This window comes from Symphalangus syndactylus, chromosome 5, assembly GCF_028878055.3.
Source record: "Symphalangus syndactylus isolate Jambi chromosome 5, NHGRI_mSymSyn1-v2.1_pri, whole genome shotgun sequence".
In the NCBI taxonomy this organism is placed as follows: domain Eukaryota; kingdom Metazoa; phylum Chordata; class Mammalia; order Primates; family Hylobatidae; genus Symphalangus; species Symphalangus syndactylus.
This window is the reverse complement of record NC_072427.2, coordinates 127,747,383-127,768,364: the sequence shown is the minus strand read 5'-3', so window position 1 is coordinate 127,768,364 and position 20,982 is coordinate 127,747,383. Positions and strand designations below refer to the sequence as shown.

The 20,982-nt window shown below is 42.0% G+C and overlaps 1 protein-coding gene and 1 non-coding gene across 4 annotated transcripts in view; one reads left to right on the top strand and one right to left on the bottom strand.

The window, feature by feature from the left end:
- TERB2 (telomere repeat binding bouquet formation protein 2) overlaps window positions 1–16,916 on the top strand; it is a 55,416-nt gene extending 38,500 nt beyond the window's left edge. Inside the window, exons 6-7 of one of the 3 annotated variants that reach the window (XM_055276884.1) lie at window positions 15,013–15,167; window positions 16,748–16,916. In XM_055276884.1, coding sequence (XP_055132859.1) covers window positions 15,013–15,167; window positions 16,748–16,830 — 238 coding nt within the window. In that variant the 3' untranslated portion in view covers window positions 16,831–16,916. Of the gene's footprint in view, window positions 1–13,451; window positions 13,495–15,012; window positions 15,168–16,736 lie in introns of those variants that run through there. The other 2 variants (XM_055276886.1, XM_063640751.1) reach the window with 2 other exon arrangements.
- Window positions 15,010–15,175, bottom strand: LOC129483739 (U1 spliceosomal RNA). The gene has a single exon (XR_008658238.1). It is a non-coding gene; the product is annotated as a U1 spliceosomal RNA (small nuclear RNA).
- Window positions 16,917–20,982: the final 4,066 nt, after the last annotated feature.

The following is a 20,982-nucleotide window of genomic DNA, read 5'->3' as shown; positions in this document are numbered from 1 at the left end:
TTACAACAACAACCCTTCAGGAAAACATTACATTTTGTACCATGAAAAATAAACAGTGTTTCGTTCATGCGGCACATACTAGTCTTTCTGGCATGATGGACTGTCGTTAAACTCAGCATATCCTGGGAATGGGTAGGAGATGGACATCATTGAGTAGGAGAAAGTGAAACTGGGAAATGAACTGTGGAGAAAGAGAGCTCCATAGGGTCAGTGACAAGTATTCTGAATGATCATGGGAAAAAGAGTCGTGTGGAGGAAAAGGGGGGCAGTGGAAGTGATTGAAGTTCAGACTGCATTCTGGGAGATGAAAGAAGCAAACAAGGCTGCAGCTCTAAGGAAGGAGAGGAGAAGGAGTTTGAGTTATAGAAGATTTTCTCTGAAAAATGAAAGATACCAGAAGTGGCCATATTAAAAAACCATCTCATAATGGACCTGCTTTACTTCAGAAGGAGTAAGTGCTAGTATTTGCTAAGTCTGAGAAATCATCATCACAGTCTTGTCATGATGAATCATGTAGTGGCCACCCCAGAAACCTGAATCACCAAAGCTTCCTTTCCTCACCTCATTGCCATATAAACTGACTAGACTGGGATGGGAGAAAAAGATGGAGGCTTACAAATATCCTCTCTAGCATCACCCAGGCACTAAGGGCAGTGAGGTGGCCAAGGTCCCAGTCCCAGGGCTTTTAGATTTCCACTGATACCGCTCTAGGGGATTTGATGGATGTGCTTGTTGGCTCATCATGTCATCCCCTTTCCATAGGCACATCTGTAAAAATGTCACCAGAAGGTGGCCCAGTGAGCATGAAACCTGAAGGGTGGGGTAGGGGAGGCTCCATGGTTCTAACGGCTGATGCCACCCTGCTTCAGTGGCCTGATGCCTCCGTGTCTGTAATTAGGGTGTCCCTACTGTGGGGATTGGCACATTGTTTTCTTCCTATGTTATTATGCAACTGATTAGGTTGAGACTTAACCTAATCCAGTGCAGTCCAGTTCCTATTTTCCAGAGATGACAGTATACCCAGGTCACTTAAATTTGATCTGGGTGTTGGTGAAACTATTACACACCCACAAATAATCCAATAATCTCTTTGGCTGTGTCATTTCTACTGGTGTCTAACCTCCTCCTTTTTATTTGGGTCCCATTGATTTTATTCTAAGTTTTAGGGATACTTTGGGGTGTCATCCCAACATATTGCCTGTATAAATACTGTCTCCTTAATTCCACAAATGAACATTACAGAGAGTTAGTGTTATTGTTATTTTACGTCTGAAAAAAACTGACACTAACAGGTTTGGTAACTTGTCCAAAATCACATAGCTAGTAAATTCTAAGAACTGTGATTTCAGTTGGGCGCGGTGGCTCATGCCTGTAATCCCGGCACTTTGGGAGGCTGAGGCAGGCAGATCAGGAGGTCAGGAGATCGAGACCATCCTGGCTAACACGGTGAAACCTCATCTCTAGTAAAAATGCATAAAAAATTAGCCGGGTGTGGTGGCAGGCACCTGTAGTCCCAGCTACTCAGGAGGCTGAAGCAGGAGAATAGCGTGAACCCGAGCAGTGGAGTGTGCCGTGAGCTGAGATTGAGCCACTGCACCCCAGCCTGGGTGACAGAGCGAGAATCTGTGAAAACAGCAACAACAACAACAAAAAGAATTGTGATTCCATCCCTGATCAGTCTGATTTTAAAGTTCAGTCTTTTCCTACATAATGCTGAAGTGACTGGGAAAAGTCAAGCTTCTAAACTGGCAATTCAACTGGGAATTTACTATTATGGTCTGTGATGATGACATCTTGTATCATGTACAACAGTGGATCAAACCTGACCGCACATCAGATCATGTTGTTGAGCTTTTAAAAACTATACATGCTTGGCCAGGTGTGGAGGCTCACATCTGTAATCCCAGCACTTTGGGAGGCCGGGCAGATCACCTGAGGTCAGGAGTTCAAGACCACCCTGACCAACATGGAGAAACCCTGTCTCTACCAAAAAATACAAAAAATTAGCTAGGTGTCTTGCCACATGCCTGTAATCCCAGCTACTCGGGAGGCTGAGGCAGGAGAATAGCTTCAACCTGGGAGGCAGAGCTTGTGGTGAGCCAAGATCGTGCCATTGCACTTCAGCCTGGGAAACAAGAGCAAAACTCCATCTCAAAAACAAACAAACAAAAAACACAACAAAAAAACTATACATGCTTTGAATTTGAATGTATTAATACAATTAGATTTGCTGATATTTTGTTCAGAATTTTTGCATCTATGTTGATGAGAGACATCAGCCTGTAATTTTCCTTTCTTGTAATGTCCTTGTCTGTTTTGGATATGAAGGTTATGCTGGCCTCATAAAACAAGTTATAAAGTGTTCTCTGTTTTTTTTTGTTGTTGGTAGTGACAGGGTTGCACCTTGTTGTGCAGGCTGGTCTCGAACTCCTGGGCTCAAGGGATCTACTAGCCTTGGCCTCCCAAACTGCTGGAATTATAGGCATGAGCTACTGCACCCGGTTCTTCTCTTCTTTTTTAATGCCTTGTATTTAGACAATGTTATCTGTACTATTTCTATAGTTTATACCTCACAAATATTTTCATTTTGGCCTAATAAATGGTCAATTTTTGTGACTTATCCACAGATAATTTAAAAAAAGGTGTATTCTCTTTCTTGAGTACCAAGTTTTATCTGTGTTATTAATTATGCTATTTAGCCCTTCTCTGTCGTTTTGGCTTCTACTACAATGTTTCCATTTTTTCTTGTATATCCTGTGATTTTGTGTTTTAATTAACAGTCATGTTGGTGCTAAGTTATTTGGTGCTTAGGTTTTCATAACATTGTAACTGGTGAACTGCATTTTTTATCATTATAGATTATCTATTTGTACCCCTTAACACTTGTTTGTCCCAATGTTAGCCTTGCCTGATGGGGAGAAACCAGAGCAGAAAAGCAGGAAATTCCAAAAACCAGAGCGCCTCTTCTCCTCCAAAGGATTGCAGCTCCTCGCCAGCAGTGGAACAAAACTGGACAGAGAATAAGTTTGACGAGTTGACAGAAGTAGGCTTCAGAAGGTCGATACTAACAAACTTCTCCAAGCTAAAGGAGGATGTTTGAATCCATCATGAGGAAGCTAAAAACCTTGAAAAAAGGTTAGACAAACGGCTAACTAGAATAAATAGTGTAGAGACGACCTTAAATGACCTGATGGAGCTGAAAACCACAGCACGAGAACTGCGTGACACATGCACAAGATTCAATAGCTGATTCGATCAAGTGGAAGAAAGGGTATCAGTGATTGAAGATCAAATTAATGAAATATAGTGAGAAGACAAGATTAGAGAAAAAAGAGTGAAAAGAAATGAACAAAGCCTCCAATAAATATGGACTATGTGAAAAGACCAAATCTACATTTGATTGGTGTACCTGAAAGTGACGGGGAGAATGGAAACAAGTTGGAAAATACTCTTCAGGATATTATCCAGGAGAACTTCCCCAACCTAGCAAGGCAGGCCAACATTCAAATCCAGAAAATACAGAGAACACAACAAAGATACTCCTTGAGTAGAGCAACCCCAAGACACACAATTGTCAGACTCACCAAGGTTGAAATGAAGGAAAAAATGTTAAGGGCAGCCAGAGAGAAAGATCGGGTTACCCACAAACGGAACCCCATCAGACTAACAGTGGATCTCTCAGCAGAAACTCTACAAGCCAGAAGAGAGTGGGGGCCAATATTCAGCATTTTTAAGAAAAGAATTTTCAACCCAGAATTTCATATTCAGCCAAACTAAGCTTCATCAGTGAAGGAGAAATAAAATCCTTTACAGACAAGCAAATGCTGAGAAGTTTTGTCACCACCAGGCCTGCCTTACAAGAGCTCCTGAAGGAAACACTAAACATGGAAAGCAACAACCAGTACCAGCCACTGCAAAAACATGCCAAATTTTAAAGACCATTAATGCTAGGAGGAAACTGCATCAATTAATGGGCAAAATAACCAGCTAACATCATAATTACAGGATCAAATTCACACATAACAATATTAACCTTAAATGTCAATGGGCTAAATGCCCCAATTAAAAGACACAGACTGTGTGGCACATATACACCATGGAATACTATGCAGCCATAAAAAATGATGAGTTCGTGTCCTTTGTAGGGACATGGATGAAACTGGAAAACATCATTCTCAGTAAACTATCGCAAGGACAAAAAACCAAACACCGCATGTTCTCACTCATAGGTGGGAATTGAACAATGAGAACTCATGGACACAGGAAGGGGAACATCACGCTCCGGGGACTGTTGTGGGGTGGGGGGAAGGGGGAGGGACAGCATTAGGAGATACACCTAATGCTAAATGACGAATTAATGGGTGCAGGAAATCAACATGGCACATGGATACATATGTAACAAACCTGCACATTGTGCACATGTACCCTAAAACCCTAAAGTATAATAAAAAAAAAAAAAAAAAAAAAAAAAAAAAAGACACAGACTGACAAATTGGATAAAGAGTCAAGACTCATCGGTGTGCTGTATTCAGGAGACCCATCTCATGTGCAGAAATGCACATCGGCTCAAAATAAAGGGATGGAGGAAGATCTACCAAACAAATGGAAAGCAAAAAAAAGCAGGGGTTGCAATCCTAGTCCCTGAAAAGACAGACTTTAAACCAACAAAGATCAAATGAGACAAAGAAGGCCATTATATAATGGTAAAGGGATCAATTCAAAAAGAAGAGCTAACTATCCTAAATATATATGCACCCAGTACAGGAGCACCCAGATTCATAAAGCCAGTGCTTAGAGACCTACAAAGAGACTTAGACTCCCACACAATAATGGGAGACTTTAACACCCCACTGTCAATATTAGACAGATCAACGAGACAGAAGGCTAACAAGGATATCCAGGACTTGAACTCAGGTCTGCACCGAGAAGACCTAATAGACATCTACAGAACTCTCCACCCCAAATCAACAGAATGTACGTTCTTCTCATCACCACATCACACTTATTCCACAATTGACCACATAATTGGAAGTAAAGCCCTCCTCGCAAATGTAAAAGAACAGAAATCACAACAAACTGTCTCTCAGACCACAGTGCAAACAAATTAGAACTCAGGATTAAGAAACTCACTCAAAACCGGAAAACTACATGGAAACTGAAAAACCTGCTCCTGAATTACTGGGTAAATAATGAAATGAAGGTAGAAATAAAGATGTTCTTTGAAACCAATGAGAACAAAGATACAATGTACCAGAATCTCTGGGATACATTTAAAGCAGTGTGTAGAGGGAAGTTTATAGCACTAAATGCCCACAACAGAAAGCAGGAAAGATCTAAATTCAATACCTTATCATCACAATGGAAAGAACTAGAGGAGAAAGAGCAAACAAATTCAAAAGCTAACAGAAGGCAAGAAATAACTAAGATCAGAGCACAACTGAAGGAGATAGAGACACAAAAACTCTTCAAAAAAATCAGTGAATCCAGGAGCTGGTTTTTTGAAAAGATCAACCTGATAGATAGACCGCTAGCAAGACTAATAAGAAATGAGAGAAGAATCAAATAGCCACAATAAAAAATGATTTGCATTCCTCTGATGACCAGTGATGATGAGCATTTTTTCATGTGTCTGTTGGCTGCATAAATGTCTTCTTTTGAGAAGTGTCTGTTCGTGTACTTTGCCCACTTTTTGATGGGGTTGTTTGTTTTTTTTCTTGTACATTTGTTTAAGTTCTTTGTAGATTCTGGATATTAGCCCTTTGTCAGATGGGTAGATTGCAAAAATTTTCTCCCATTCCGTAGGTTGCCTGTTCACTCTGATGGCAGTTTCTTTTGCTGTGCAGAAGCTCTTTAATTTAAAATCCCATAGAAATACAAACTACCATCAGAGAATACTATAAACAGCTCTATGCAAATAAACTAGAAAATCTAGAAGAAATGAATAAGTTTCTGGACACATACACCTTACCAAGACTAAACCAGGAAGAAATAGAATCTCTGAATAGACCAATAACCGGTTCTGGAATTGAGGCAATAATTAATAGCCTACCAATAAAAAAATAGTCCAGGACCAGACGGATTCACAGCCAAATTCTACCAGAGGTACAAAAAGGAGCTGGTACCATTCCTTCTGAAACTAATCCTAACAATAGAAAAAGAGGAAATCCTCCCTAACTCATTTTATGAGGCCAGCATCATCCTGATACCAAAGCCTGGCAGAGACACAACAAAAAAAGAGAAATTTAGACTAATACACCTGATGAACATTGATGCAAAAATCCTCAATAAAATACTGGCAAACTGAATCCAGCAGCACATTAAAAAGCTTATCCACCATGATCAAGTAAGCTTCATCCTTGGGATGCAAGCCTGGTTCAACATACACAAATCAATAAATATAATCCATCACATAAACAGAACCAACAATAAAAACCACATGATTATCTCAATAGATGCAGAAAAGGCTTTTGACAAAATTCAACAGCACTTTATGCTAAAAACTCTCAGTAAACTAGGTATTGATGGAATGTATCTCAAAATAATAAGAGCTAGTTATGACAAACCCACAGCCAATATCATATGGAATGGGCAACAAATGGAAGCATTCCCTTTGAAAACCAGCACAAGACAAGGATGCCCTCTCTCACCACTCCTATTCAACATAGTGTTGGAAGTTCTGGCCAGGGCAATCAGGCAAGAGAAAGAAATAAAGGGTATTCAATTAGGAAAAGAGGAAGTCAAATTGCCCCTGTTTGCAGATGACATGATTGTATATTTTAAAAACCCCCATTGTCTCAGCCCAAAATCTCCTTAAGCTGATAAGCAACTTCAGCAAAGTCTCAGGATACAAAATCAATGTGCAGAAATCACAAGCATTCCTATACGCCAAAAGCAGACAAACAGAGAGCCAAATCATGAGTGAACTCCCATTCACAATTGCTTCAAAGAGAATAAAATACCTAGGAATCCAACTTACAAGGGATGTGAAGGACTTCTTCAAGGAGAACTACAAACCACTGCTCAATGAAATAAAAGAACACACAAACAAATGGAAGAACATTCCATGCTCATGGATAGGAAGAATCAGTATCATGAAAATGGCCTTACTGCCCAAGGTAATTTATAGATTCAATGCCATCCCCATCAAGCTACCAATGACTTTCTTCACTGAATTGCAAAAAACTACTTTCAAGTTCATATGGAACCAAAAAAGAGCCTACAGAGCCAAGATAATCCTAAGCAAAAAGAACAAAGCATGAGGCATCATGCTACCTTACTTCAAACTATACCACAAGGCTACAGTAACCAAAACAGCATGGCACTGGTACCAAAACAGATATATAGACCAATGGAACAGAACAGTGGCCTTAGAAATAACACCACACATCTACAACCATCTGATCTTTGACAAACCTGACAAAAACAAGCAATGGGGAAAGGATTCCCTATTAATAAATGGTGCTGGGAAAACTGGCTAGCCATATATAGAAAGCTGAAACTGGATCCCTTCCTTACACCTTATTCAAAAATTAACTCAAAATGGATTAAAGACTTAAATGTAAGACCTAAAACCATAAAAACTGTAGAAGAAAACCTAGGCAATACCATTCAGGACATAGGCATGGGCAATAACTTCATGACTAAAACACGAAAAGCAATGTCAACAAAAGTCAAAATAGACAAATGGGGTCTAATTAAACTAAAGAGCTTCTGCACAGCAAAAGAAACTGTGATCAGAGTGAACATGCAACCTACAGAATGGGAGAAAATTTTTGCAATCTACCCATCTGACAAAGGGCTAATATCCAGAATCTACAAATAACTTAAACAAATGTACAAGAAAAAAACAAACAACCCCATCAAAAAGTGGGCAAAGGATATGAACAGACACTTCTCAAAAGAAGACATTTATGTAGCCAACAGACACATGAAAAAATGCTCATCATCCCTGGTCATCAGAGAAATGCAAATCAAAACCACAATGAGATACCATCTCACACCAGTTAGAATGGTGATCATTTAAAAGTCAGGAAACAACAGATGCTGGAGAGGATATGGAGAAATAGGAATGCTTTTACACTGTTGGTGGGAGTGTAAATTAGTTCAGCCATTGTAGAAGACAGTGTGGCGATTCCATGGAATACTATGCAGCCATAAAAAGGGTGAGTTCATGTCCTTTGGAGGGACATGGATGAAGATGGAAACCATCATTCTCAGCAAACTATCACAAGGACAGAAAACCAAACACCTCATGTTCTCACTCATAGGTGGGAGTTGAACAATGAGAACACATGGACACAGGGCAGGGAACATCACACACCGAGGCCTGTCAGGGCTTGGGAGGCTGGGGGAGGGATAGCATTAGGAGAAATACCTAATGTAAATGACAAGTTGATGGGTGCAGCACACCAACATGGCACATGTATACCTGTGTAACAAACCTGCACATTGTGCACATGTACCCTAGAATTTAAAGTGTAATAGAAAATAAAAAGGAAGAAAGAGAAACACAACAAAACAAAAAAAACTTATAACAATTGCTTTCTTCTAATTTACATTTGTAAAGGTTTCTGATTGATTTTATTTTGGATCCCTTGTGTACAGCATAGAGTTGAATTTTGCTTTATGATTTAATGCAAATTTATTTTATTTTACTTTCAATTTTTATTATTTTTTAAATAAAAAACAGAGATGGGGTCTCACTGTGTTGCCCAGGCTGGTCATGAACTCCTGGGCTCAAACAATCCTCCTGCCTAAGCCTCCCAAAGTGCTAGGATTACAGATGTGGGTCACCAAGCCTGGCTGAAATTTATTTTATTTTAATACATTAGTTTAGCACATTTATATTTATCAAATTGTAATACTTGGTGTTAATTATTAATATATATAACTTTATATGATGCCTTCCATTATTTCATAGATCCTTTAAAAATTCTGATGTTCTGGTATGTATTTGGTTTTATTTTTTCTGAAAATCTGGAAAGGTTATATTTTTATTTTGTGATTGTCTTTATAATGTATATACTTAATCTTCCTCTCTTAGGCATTATCTATCAATCCCCTAATATGAATAAATGATGAAATTAGAATATTTTCTCATCTTCTCCCAATCCTGCTCTTGATGACCTCTCTTTTTGCCATAGTTTTCCCATTTATTTCTTGGTTGAAGTTCATCTTCTAGTAGTTTATTCAAGGAAAGCTCATGGAAACAATATTTCTTGAGATCCTGCCATGTTTAGAAATGTCTCACTGTGCCTTTTTATATAAACACACAAAGATAAACACAACAGAATATGTCGAGAATTGACTCAGAAGTATGCCATGTGATGCTACCTTGAAGTCAGAATAACCTGTATTATAGCTGAAATAAACGTTAAATTACTATTCCTTTTTACCTTCCTCCCTTCCTCTCTCTCTCTCTCTTTCTCTCTCTCTCTCTTTCTCCACTCACTGCAGCCTCCGCCTCTCGGGTTCAAGTGATTCTCCTGCCTCAGCCACCCAAGTAGCTGGGATTACAGGCGTGTGCCACCACACCCAACTAATTTTTGTATTTTTGTATTTATTTTTTATTTTTATTTTTTTGTAGAGACAGGGTTTCACCATGTTGCCCAGGCTGGTCTCGAACTCCTGAGCTCAAGCGATCTGCCTGCCTTGGCCCCCCAAAGTGCTGGGATTCTAGGTGTGAGCCACCGCACCCGGCCCCTTTTTTAGTTTCTTATCCAGCTGCTCCCATATCAGATCTCATCTTTTTAAATTTTATTTTTTGTTTACCTCCCTCCATTCATTCACATGCTCATTTGAGAAGACTTAAGTTCTCCCAGCTTTCGACAATGACTGCTTTTAAAAACTGTAAGGTTTCAAGAGAACAGTTGCCCAAGACTCAGAATTGTTTTACAAATGGAGCATGTGTATTATGTGGCCAGTGTCTTCATTCTAACTTGGTTATAAGACTGAAACCATTCTTCACTGCTCTAACATGCTGAATAAATCAACTGAGGGGGAGGGGGTGTTTATCTCTGTCTGTTTATATATGTTATGTGAGTTGTCATGAGGCTGTGTGACTTATCTAAGTGGAATATTGAATATCTATTGAGATGGATTTGTTAAGTCATTTATATTGTTAATGAGCATTTAAATGCAACAGATATCATTTCAGGTGACTTCACATGAATGAATAAAAGTTAGTGCTATTTGATTATTTTTTGCTTGAAAAAAAATAGACTTTGTACATCAGAGTGAACGCCTCACCCTAGAGAAGTATAATTTTCCAGCTTTTGCCCTAAGGTCTTCAGCCATAGGCCTTCTTACTACCTTTCTTCCTGCACCCTTGCATTTCCTACAGTGTGATCTATGTGAACCCCTGGGTTGGGTCACTTGCTAGGCTCTAGTCGCTGTTGTTGTTTTGTTTTTGTTGTTTTGTGCCACTCTTTCCTTGTTCGCTGTGATTCTGCCACACTGCTGACTTTTCATGATGGTCTCACCCTCTTGGACTCCATGTTTGTGGTTCCTTCTGCCTGGAACATACAATCTCCCTCCCTAGCCTCACTGCTGTCACAACTCAAGTCTCTCAAGTACAGCTTTATCTATCACTCCCTCAGGGCAAACTTCCCTTGCTTTCAAGCTAGACTAGGTTCCTCTGCTACACACTTTCATGGTTTTCTTTTCTTTTCCTTCATAGCCCTTACCATAATTGTGTTTGAGTCATTACTTCTATGATTATCTGCTTAATGGCTTCTCCTCCCCTAAGTGGGGATTGTGTCTGTCAGATTCATTGTATCCCCAGCACCTTGTACCAGAATGTCATAGACACTTATTACATAGTTGCTGAATAAATGGATGAATGATCCTGTCCCAATATGGCTCCCAATCCCATCTTTTCACCAAAACTCGTTTTGCGTGATTACCAATTACCTCCTTGTTGCTGAATCCACTAGATATTCTTTGGTTTCCATCTTGACTTCTTACCAGTATTAAACACTTGAGCACTTTTTTCTTAAAACACTGCTTTTTGTGCCTTCACTTATTCTCAGGATCCTTTGCTGTTTCCTCTTCATTTTTCCTAGTTCCTTGATGTTTGATGCTCAGAGCTTGGACCTGAGCTATGTCCTTTTTCAAATTGTGTGTTCAGTCCCTAGATTATCTTATTCTCACTTACCACTTTCAATACAGTCTATATACCAATGACTTCCAAATTTCATCTAGACCTTCAAGCCTAGACTTTCCCAGTCTCCTACATAGCACGTGCCCTCTATTGCTTGGTCATTTCACCTGGATGTCTGCTATAAGCATTTGCTATAGTTTAGATGTTTGTCCCCCAACACTTCATGTTGAAATTTGATTCCAATGTTGAAGGTAGGGCCTAATGGGAGGAGTTTGTGCCATGGGCATAGACGACACATGAATAGATTAATGCCCTCCCTCTGGGGTTGGGGAATTGAGAGTGAGTGAGTGGATTGTTGCTCTGTTAGTTCCCACCAAAGCTGTTTGTTAAAAAGAGCCTGGCACCCCCTATTCTCTCTTGCTTCCTCTCTCACCATGTACCCTCTGCACACCTTGGCTCCTCTTTACCTTCACAATGGGTGGAAGCAGCCTGAAGCCCTCACCAGAAGCAGATGCTGGTGCCATCCTTATCATACAGCCTGCAGAACTGTGAGCCACATAAACCTCTTCTTTATAAATTACTCAGCCTCAAGTATTCCTTTATAGCAACACAAAACAGATGAAGACAGAAAATTAATACTGAGGAGTGGGTGTTGCTATAAAGATCCTTGAAAACATGGAAATGGCTTTGAACTAGTTAATGGGCAGAGGCTGGAAGAGTTTGGAGGGCTCAGAAGAAGAAAAAAGACTAGGAAAAGTTAGGAACTTCTTACACAGTGGTTAAATGGTCGTGACCAAAATGTTTATAGACATATAGACAGTAAAGGCCATGCTGACAAAGTCTCAGATGGAAATGAGGAACTTATTGGGAACTGGAGCGAATGTCGCCCATATTATGCCGTAGCAAAGAACTTGGCTGCATTGTGTTCATGGCCTAGGGCTTTGTGGAAGGCCAAAATTAAGAGTGATGGCCTAGGGTATCCGGTGGAAGAAATGTCTAAACAGCAACGCATTCAAGAAGTGGCATGGCTACTTTTTTTTTTTTTGAGATGGAGTCTTGCTCTGTTGCCCAGGCTGGAGTGCAGTGGTGCGATCTCCGCTCATTGCAAGCTCCGCTGCCTCCCGGGTTCATGCCATTCTCCTGCCTCAGCCGCCCGAATAGCTGGGACTACAGGCGCCCGCCACCATGCCCGGCTAATTTTTTTGTATTTTTAGAGAGACGGGGTTTCACTGTGTTAGCCAGGATGGTCTTGATCTCCTGACCTCGTGATCCACCCACCTCAGCCTCCAAAAGTGCTGGGATTACAGGCGTGAGCACCGTGCCCAGCCTGCTACTTTTAACAGCTTATGATCAGATACAGCAGCAAAATAATGATCTAAAGGTGGAATTTCTAATTAAAAAAGAAACAGAGCAAAACAATTTGGAACATTTATAACTTGGTCATGTGGTAGAGAAGGAAAGAATGTTTTCAAGTGAGGAATCCAAGGGTGATGTGGAGCAACCACTTGCTAGAGAGATTACCGTGGATAAAAGGGAAATTGTGCTAATAGAACAATGCGGAAAAGACCTCAAAGACATTTCAGAAATCTTTGAGGTCATCCCTCCCACCACAGGCTCAGAGGCCTGTGAGGACAATGGTTTCAGGGGACAGGCCTGGGGTGCTTTGCCCTGTGCCACCGTAGGATGTGGGGAGCATCCCAATTGCTCTAGCTCTAGCTCTAATTGCTCCAAACAGCCCCAGGTACCACTCAGGCTGCTGTTCCAGAGAGCGTAAGCCTTAATTAAGTTCTGGCAGCTTCTTCACGGTGTTGTCTGCAGGCTCCTAGAATGCAAGCGTGGTAGAGGCTTGGCAGCTTCCACCTAGATTTCAGAGGATGTATTGGAAATCCCGAATGCCCAGGCAGAAGCCTGCCACAGGGGCAAGCCACTGCAGAGAAACTGTACTAGGGCAGTGCCTAGTAGCTGTGGAAGCAGGGCTGCTGGCCTCCACCCTAGCATTATGGAGTCACCAGCAGCATGCACCTCAGTCTATGAAAGCCTCAGGCACTCACTCCAACCCATAAGAGCAGCCATGTAGACAGCGCTCAGCAAAGCCATAGGGGTAGGGCTGTCTGAGGCACTGGGAGCCCATCCCTCAGGCCAGTGTTCCCAGAATGCAGGACATGGAGTCAAAGTTTATTGTGGAGCTTGAAGATTTAATGTCTGCCTGTCTACCCTACTTGGTTTCAGACTTGCATGGGCCTGTTACCTTTCTTTTGGCCAATTTCTCCTTTGGGGAATGAAAATCTTTACCTAATGCCTGTACAACCATTGCATCTGGGAATTAAATAACTTGTTTTTGATTTTACAGGCTCATAGCTGGAAGGAATTTGCCCTGAGTCTCAGATGAGACTTTGGATTTTAGACTTTTAAGTTGATGTTGGAACAAGTTAACACTTTGGGCACTATTGGGGTAGAATGTATTTTGCATGTGAGAAGGACATGAGTTTGGGGGGAAAGGGGCAGAACGTTATAGTTTGAATGTTTGTCTCCCCAATCCTCATGTTGAAATTTGATCTGAATGTTGGAAGTGGGGTCTAATGGGAAATGTTTGGGTCAGGAAGGATGACCTCTCATGAACAGATTAATGCCCTCCCTTTGTGGGGTGGTGGGGGCAGGTAAAGTGAGTGAGTTCTCACTCTATTATGCTGGTTGTTAGTTCCATGAAAACTGGTTGGTAAAAAGAGCCTAGCACCTCCCTGCTCTCTCTTGCTTCCTCTCTTACCATGTGATCTCAGCACATGCTCGCTCTCCTTCCCCCTTCCCTTCTGCCAATAGTGGAGGCAACCTGCATCCCCCTCACCAAAAGCTGAGCAGATGCTGGCACCATGCTTATTGTGTAGCCTGCAGAACCATGAGCCATATAAACCTCTTTCCTTTATAAATCACCCAGCCTCAGATACTCCTTTATAGCAACACAAAATAGACAAAGACATCATCTCAAACTTGGCCTACCCAAAATTACACGTTTGACATTTTCCCCAAATCTGCTCCTCCCCAAATCTCAGCTGAGAGTATCTTCATCCTTCCAGTTAGTCATGCCAGAAATCTGGGAGTCAGCCTTTCTGCTATCTTCTCCTCAACTCCCATAAGCTGACGCCTTACAAAGTTCCATGGATCCTACCTCCAAAATAAATCTTGGAACTGTCTACTTCACTCCACCTCCACTTCCACCATTTATCCAAGTCCAAATCACCATTCCCAGCTGGTATATAGCAGGAACCTCAACTGGTCTCCTTGCTTCCACTCTTCCTATGCCACCAGCCCTGCTACCACTACCAAAGTGCCTCTATCCTTGGATACTTCTAGACTAAAATTCCTGCTCTCTGACTCTCTTTTCCTAACTCTTCTTAGTGCTTTCTTCAGGTTTGTTAATAGAAAGTGTGTTAATGGTTCCTCAGGGTGGCCTCTATTAATCTCTTTTATTGCATACAGATCTTACTAGTTTAATGTTCGTTGTCAACCTTATTTCCAAGTTCTTCAAGAAACTTTATGGTTTTTGGTTTTTTGGTTGCTTCTTTCTTTTGTTGTGAATAGCTGGTGTGAGTAACTGAATAGCTGATGAAGCAATGGAGAAAGCCATAGTCAGGATTTTATAACTGTTCTGACCTTCGGAACACCAAGGACCTATGGCACACTGATTTTTCTTGTTAGTACACTATGTAATCCAGACCTGCAATAACCCAGTATCTGTGATAAGTTAAGGGGAGACTAACCCATCACAGACACTGGGTTATTGCAGGTTATCCAGATCCAGTATCGGTGATACACCAAAATCTCCCCTAGATATGTGACTCCACAGGGTTAATTTTTAATTAATTATATTTTAAACTCCAAATAAGTTTTTTCCTTTTTCTTTTTTTTTCCCCCAGGGGAAAGCATGAATACAGTTCCTCACTACCACACATTATGCAGTCGAGTTTCCCGCATTTGGGGAAATCACAGTGGGAAGCACACCTACGGAATGCAATGGATGAGCCTCACCCTGGAAAAACCACCTTCATGATCATGGCATCTCCCCTGCCTGGTAAGAATCCAAATAAGTTTTGATATTAGAGATTTATCAACAACTTGTTAGTTGTATTCAGTGGGGAGAGTGTTTCAAAGTGCTGTGCTGTCTGGGAAAGTTAAGCAGAGGCCCATAGAAGCTATGCCAAGCAGGCCACTAGCAAAGGCAAAGGCAGCGTTTTACAGCTTATTCAGTAAAATGCCTGGAAAAGTCTGTTCCTCAGCACTATGAATGCTGGTCTTTGTTAGGAAATTGTGCAGAAGTGTCACAATGCTATAATAACAACTTGATTTTTTTGTTTTTAAAATGTCAGTTTCTTAAGACTCCTTATCAAGTTCTTCTGCTCTGAAAAACAGAATCCTTATCAATTCATCCTTTTACCTTTTCTATAAAGAGTCCTAGTCATAGAATATATTTCTAAATTTGCCTTCCCCTCCTCCAAATCTCTGCTACCAGGCAGCAACCTTCACAACAGCTTTAAAATGTTACCGCTCAGGAGAAAACAAATACAACTCCAGTGTGGCCATTACGTCATTATTCCAGTGGCTTTTGCTTTGGTTCTGTGTGTTTTGTTTTCATAATTTAAAGTCCAAGGAGTGTCTCCTTAAAGTGGCCCTCAGCTCTAAAGCCATTCCTGGGGTCTTCTCCTTCAGCTTCACCCATTGGAAGGACATGCTTAGAAGACTGTGAGGAAACCCCATAAAGCAAGGAGAGTTAAACTCGGTTTTAAATTCAGTGCATAAGTGAAGGCAAGTACCTCATCTCTCCAAGCAAGACCTGCTTAGCTGATAAGTGCAGGAGCTACTGAAGGAATCAGTCATGCACAGCTAAGAGCTGTGGGAGGTATCTAAAAGCAAAGGACCTGACTGATTCTATAAGTAGTCCCTGCAAAAATCCATTCCACTGCTTTGTACATCTTGTAATGCTCCCCCACCCTGTACCTACACGTGCATGCACACACACACACACTTCCTTTTTTGTCATTAGTGGGGCTCCAGAGCTTGATCTGTCCTCATCATCAAATTTTTGGGGGGCTTTTATGCTGTAGAGAGCACTTTATCAAATCCTGGTTAAGAAATGAGGCCTTGTCATCTGTGGGATTCCAGTGCATTTGGGGAAGGGGTGATTACTGGTGAAAGTACAGGCTGTGCCCTGTATGTTGGGCGGGCCAGGGGGAGACAACTTCAAGGGCTGGGGCAAAGTCTACTGGATTAGGTAAGAGGATTAGCAGTGTGTCTGTGAAACCACCATTGCAAAATCATAACTGAGACAGTGAAAGAGATCTTACCTAAAATCTTGCTTCTAACCTACCAGCTGTCCTTCTTCATTCCTGGGCATGGTCTGAACCAACTTCGGGGGGATCTTAGTTTTTAATTTATAGTTTAAAACAAAGATAACAGCCCTTCTCCAGAAGAAACCTCCTTCTTGCCTGGGGACTAGACTGCCTTTGTAGGACTAACGAATTAGCCACAAAAGTAGAAATTATCATTTAGGAGTCACGCAGCTGGAGACTACAGGATTCTGACCCTCCCCAAATTGCTCCTGGGGATAACGTCACTATTGTAAAATGAAATGTTAGTGCTTTAGATATTTTGCAGACCCCACACTTGATGGACCAGCTGGCACCACCCAGATTGATAAACTGGCTCATCTGATTTTGGGGCCCCTACCCAGGAACTAACTCAGCCCAAGAAGACAGCTTTGACCCTTTAAGATTTCACCTCCGACCCAACCAATCAGCACTCCTGACTCACTGGTTTTCCCTCACTCTCCAAATTATCGTTAAAAACGCCAATCTCTGTATGCTTGAATGCCTGGGGAGACTGATTTGAGTAATAATAAAACTCCAGTCTCCCGCAAAGCTGGCTCTGCACGAATTACTCTTTCTTTATTGCAATTCCCCTGTCTTGATAAATTGGCTTTGTCTAGGCAGCAGGCAAGGTGAACTCATTGGGCAGTTACAAATTTGGGGCTTGCTCGGAATTGCCCTTGTGGCTGCCTGCCCATGGTTTGGTAGACTCCCTCCAGCAACAGATCCAGAGGCCAGCCCAAGTGGCCACCTAGTTCTCTTGGACTGGGGGCTGACTCTAGTACTGGCTCTACTGGTGGGGTGCTGCTCATCCATTGTGCATGAATTTAATTGCAATAGAAAAATAGTCCTGGGAGATATCCCATAAATGTAGCTCCATGGTGGAATGTTTGTCTGTAGCCCTACGGTAGGGTGTCTCTCTCCAGCTCCACCACTGGGTGTCTGCGACTGTAGCCCTATCATTGGGTGTCTGTCCGTAGCCCTGTCATGGAGTGTCTGTAGCTGTAGCCCCATTATGGGGTGTCTGATTTGGTGAGGATTCTAGATGCTGCCAACAGCCCCTTCCTTCTCCTATTTGTCAAGCTCTCTGGAGGTGCTGCTGTCTCTTGGTTGGTGTCTGTCTGTAGCTCCATCATGGGGTGTCTGTCTTTAGCCCCATCATGAAATGTCTACTGGTGGGGTGTCTAATTGGATGGAGAATAGGAGACTTGTTTGGAGGAATACTCTTGGTTTGCGACTGGGTCTGGAATCTGTGTCTCAAAGGCCTTCTGTCTGTCTTGTCTTTGTTGTGTGTGTGTTTGCATATGTTGAGGGGATCTCTGAGGAAATTGCTCATGGAAGTGCAGCAGGCCTAACTCAGAGAACTCTACATAAGTCAGGTTACATCTGATGAGCCCTGAAGAAAGCTCAACAGGCCTGATATGGGATGACTGCCCAGTCTTCATCTTGCCCAGAGACCACCCATTTAATTACTGGTTGGAGGTCATCCCTCTCCACTTGGAGTGGATCAAAGACTATAGGAACCAACATGAGAAAGTTTGAGCCTTGCCAGGTCAATATTGGGTGCTGAACGAGGTGACTAGTGTCTGTTTTGTTATGTGTATTTTGCTTCGGCTGGGATGGAAAATATTAATTCAGTTCCCCATGCAACCTGTCAGGCAGCATTTTGCAAAAGTGAGAAGCTTTTGCCTATGGTTCCACAAAATAGAAATGGATGATTTTCTTTTGTGACAGGGCTTGGCCCCCACAGCTATGGCACAGTAAGCAGGGTCATCAAAAGCTGCTTCATTCTTCTGGAAGCTTCAGAGAAAGGGGACACAGAAACCTGGTATGCCAGCAAAAAGGATAGGAAGTTCTTACCAGCCAAGTTTCTGGTCTCTCTCTCTCTCTCTCTCTCTCTGTGTGTGTGTATAAATGATAAACATCACTCTCTCCTCTGCAAGGGTTTGATTAATAGAAGAAAGGATTTCTGAGACTAGTCTTAGGCTGTAGCAAATCTGGTGTACTTTGTGCTAAGAATTTGTCTTTCTGTGCTGTTCTGCAATGGAGAGAAGGGAATCACAGAATAGAATGTGGGTTTAGGACTCCTGTAAGCCCACTTTTCAAGCCAGCCTGCCAGGCTGCTCAGTTACAAACTTTGCTGTGTGTCCCTGAAACCAATACCAGATGAAATTTATCTGTCTTGTTTTATGTCTTTAAGAGTCCAAACTTGTGACCATGTGGAGATACTTTCTCTTGGTCTCTGCCAACCAGAGGACAGGAATTTGGGGGTTCATATCATAGTTAACCCTAAAAGTTATCTTGAGCAGTTAAAAGCCTTTGCAAGCTCAAAATTGGCTGCTCTAGGCTTCTTCTAGGAAAAGCAATAGAAACTGCTCAATGCTGTAACTCAGTAGCAAAGGCCTTGTCTTTTGACAATGGCAGCCTGGGTTCAATTCTTAGGGAATGAGTCTTTTCTGGTTTATTTGTGTAACTTTTTGCCACTTATTGATTCTTTTTCCCCCATGGACCACTTTTGATTTCTTGTCTTGAGTTTACCTTCAAACTACCTTGGAAAGATTCTAGATCTTGTTAAAAAAAAAAAAAAGAAAAGAAACTGCTTACTATCTCTTTGAAACACTTTATGTATCCATTATAACCTTATTTAAAACATTAATTTCACATGGGAAGTTACCTGAGGTAAATTTCAAAAGCAAGGAATATTGACTGTCTGTCCTGGCTAGAGTCTAATAATTAGATATTTAAAAAATAATTTTTTAAAGAGCTGTATGGTTAAAATCAACTTCATTAAAAGCAGATATCCAAACTGTACATATATTTAAAATACCTTTCTGTGGTTTCTTTTTTCTCTTCTTAGATCTTATTTTTCTAAAGAAAAAAAGGTTTTTTTCTTCTCGCTTGACTGAATAGTTTTTCTCCACTTTCGTCTTCTCAACACTCTTGATGCCCACATGAGAGAACCTAAGATAAATTCTAACAGCCTAAGACTCTTAGGGAAAAACAGAGGAGGTGCCACAGACCCCATTCTGGGAAAAACCTCTGTTTTTCTCATGGAACCCTAGGAATTGAAAAAGAATAGATCCCTCTCAAAATCTAAGGCTGTGTTCTGTTTTACATTACATTACCTGACATTTTTTACTTTGGCAGGTATCAAAAATTACTTTGCATTATTTGAGAGCTTTTAGTCTTGGTGTGTAATAACCAGGTAGGAAATATACTTTAAGGAATGGCTAATGGCAGTTAAGAGGGATGCTTGGCTCTTGGATTTTTGGATTAGAGAAGCATGCTCTTGGCTACCTGGAAGATATGGAAACATCCCAACCCGCAACTGAGGGGAGACTCCCATGGAGAATGGGCTGATTTCAAAATGGGCTGATTGGCTTTGGGTTGCTTTGCAATGACATGCATGGTAGAAGCATTACATTATTTTCTCCCATAGCATCTCCCTCTTTTGGGGGGCATCCAGGATGCAGTACACAAATGGCACCCTTAATTTTGGGGATATGTTTTTGTCTTCCAGCTATGCCTTCTTATTAGGCCCTAGAAATGCCATGCTTTCCTGATGCTGTTCCTCCATGGGTGCCACCTTGAAGCCAGTAATCCAATTAAGAAACTGGTAAGGGGTGGAGCCAAGATGGCCAAATAGGAATAGCTCCGGTCTACAGCTCCCAGCCTGAGCAACACAGAAGACAGGTGATTTCTGCATTTCTGTTTAAGGTACTGGTTTCATCTCACTAGGGAGTGCCAAACAGTGGATGCAGGACGGTCGGTGAAGCGCACTGTGCGCGAGCCGAAGCGGGGTGAGGCATTGCCTCACTTGGGAAGTGCAAGGGATCAGGGAGTTCCCTTTCCTAGTCAAAGAAAGGGGTAACAGACGGCACCTGGAATATCGGGTCAGTCCCACACTAATACTGTGCTTTTCCAACAGGCCTGGAAAACGGCACACTAGGAGATTGTGTCCCGCACCTGGCTCGGAGAGTCCTATGCCCACGGAGTCTCGCTGATTGCTAGCACAGCAGTCTGAGATCAAGCTGCAAGGCGGCAGCGAGGCTGGGGGAGGGGCACCTGCCATTGCCCAGGCTTGCTTAGGTAAACAAAGCAGCCAGGAAGCTCAAACTGGGTGGAGCCCACCACAGCTCGAGAAGGCCTGCCTGCCTCTGTAGGCTCCACCTCTGGGGGCAGTGCACAGACAAACAAAAAGTCAGCAGGAACCTCCACAGACTTAAATGTCCCTGTCTGACTGACAGCTTTGAAGAGAGTAGTGGTTCTCCCAGCATGCAGCTGGAGATCTGAGAACGGACAGACTGCCTCCTAAAGTGGGTCCCTCACTCCTGAGCAGCCTAACTGGGAGGCACCCCCCCAGTAGGGACAGACTGACACCTCACTCGGCCGGGTACACCTCTGAGACAAAACTTCCAGAGGAACTATCAGAAAGCTGAATTTGTGGTCTCACAAAAATCCGCTGTTCTGCAGCCACCGCTGCTGACACCCAGCCAAACAGGGTCTGGAGTGGACCTCTGGTAA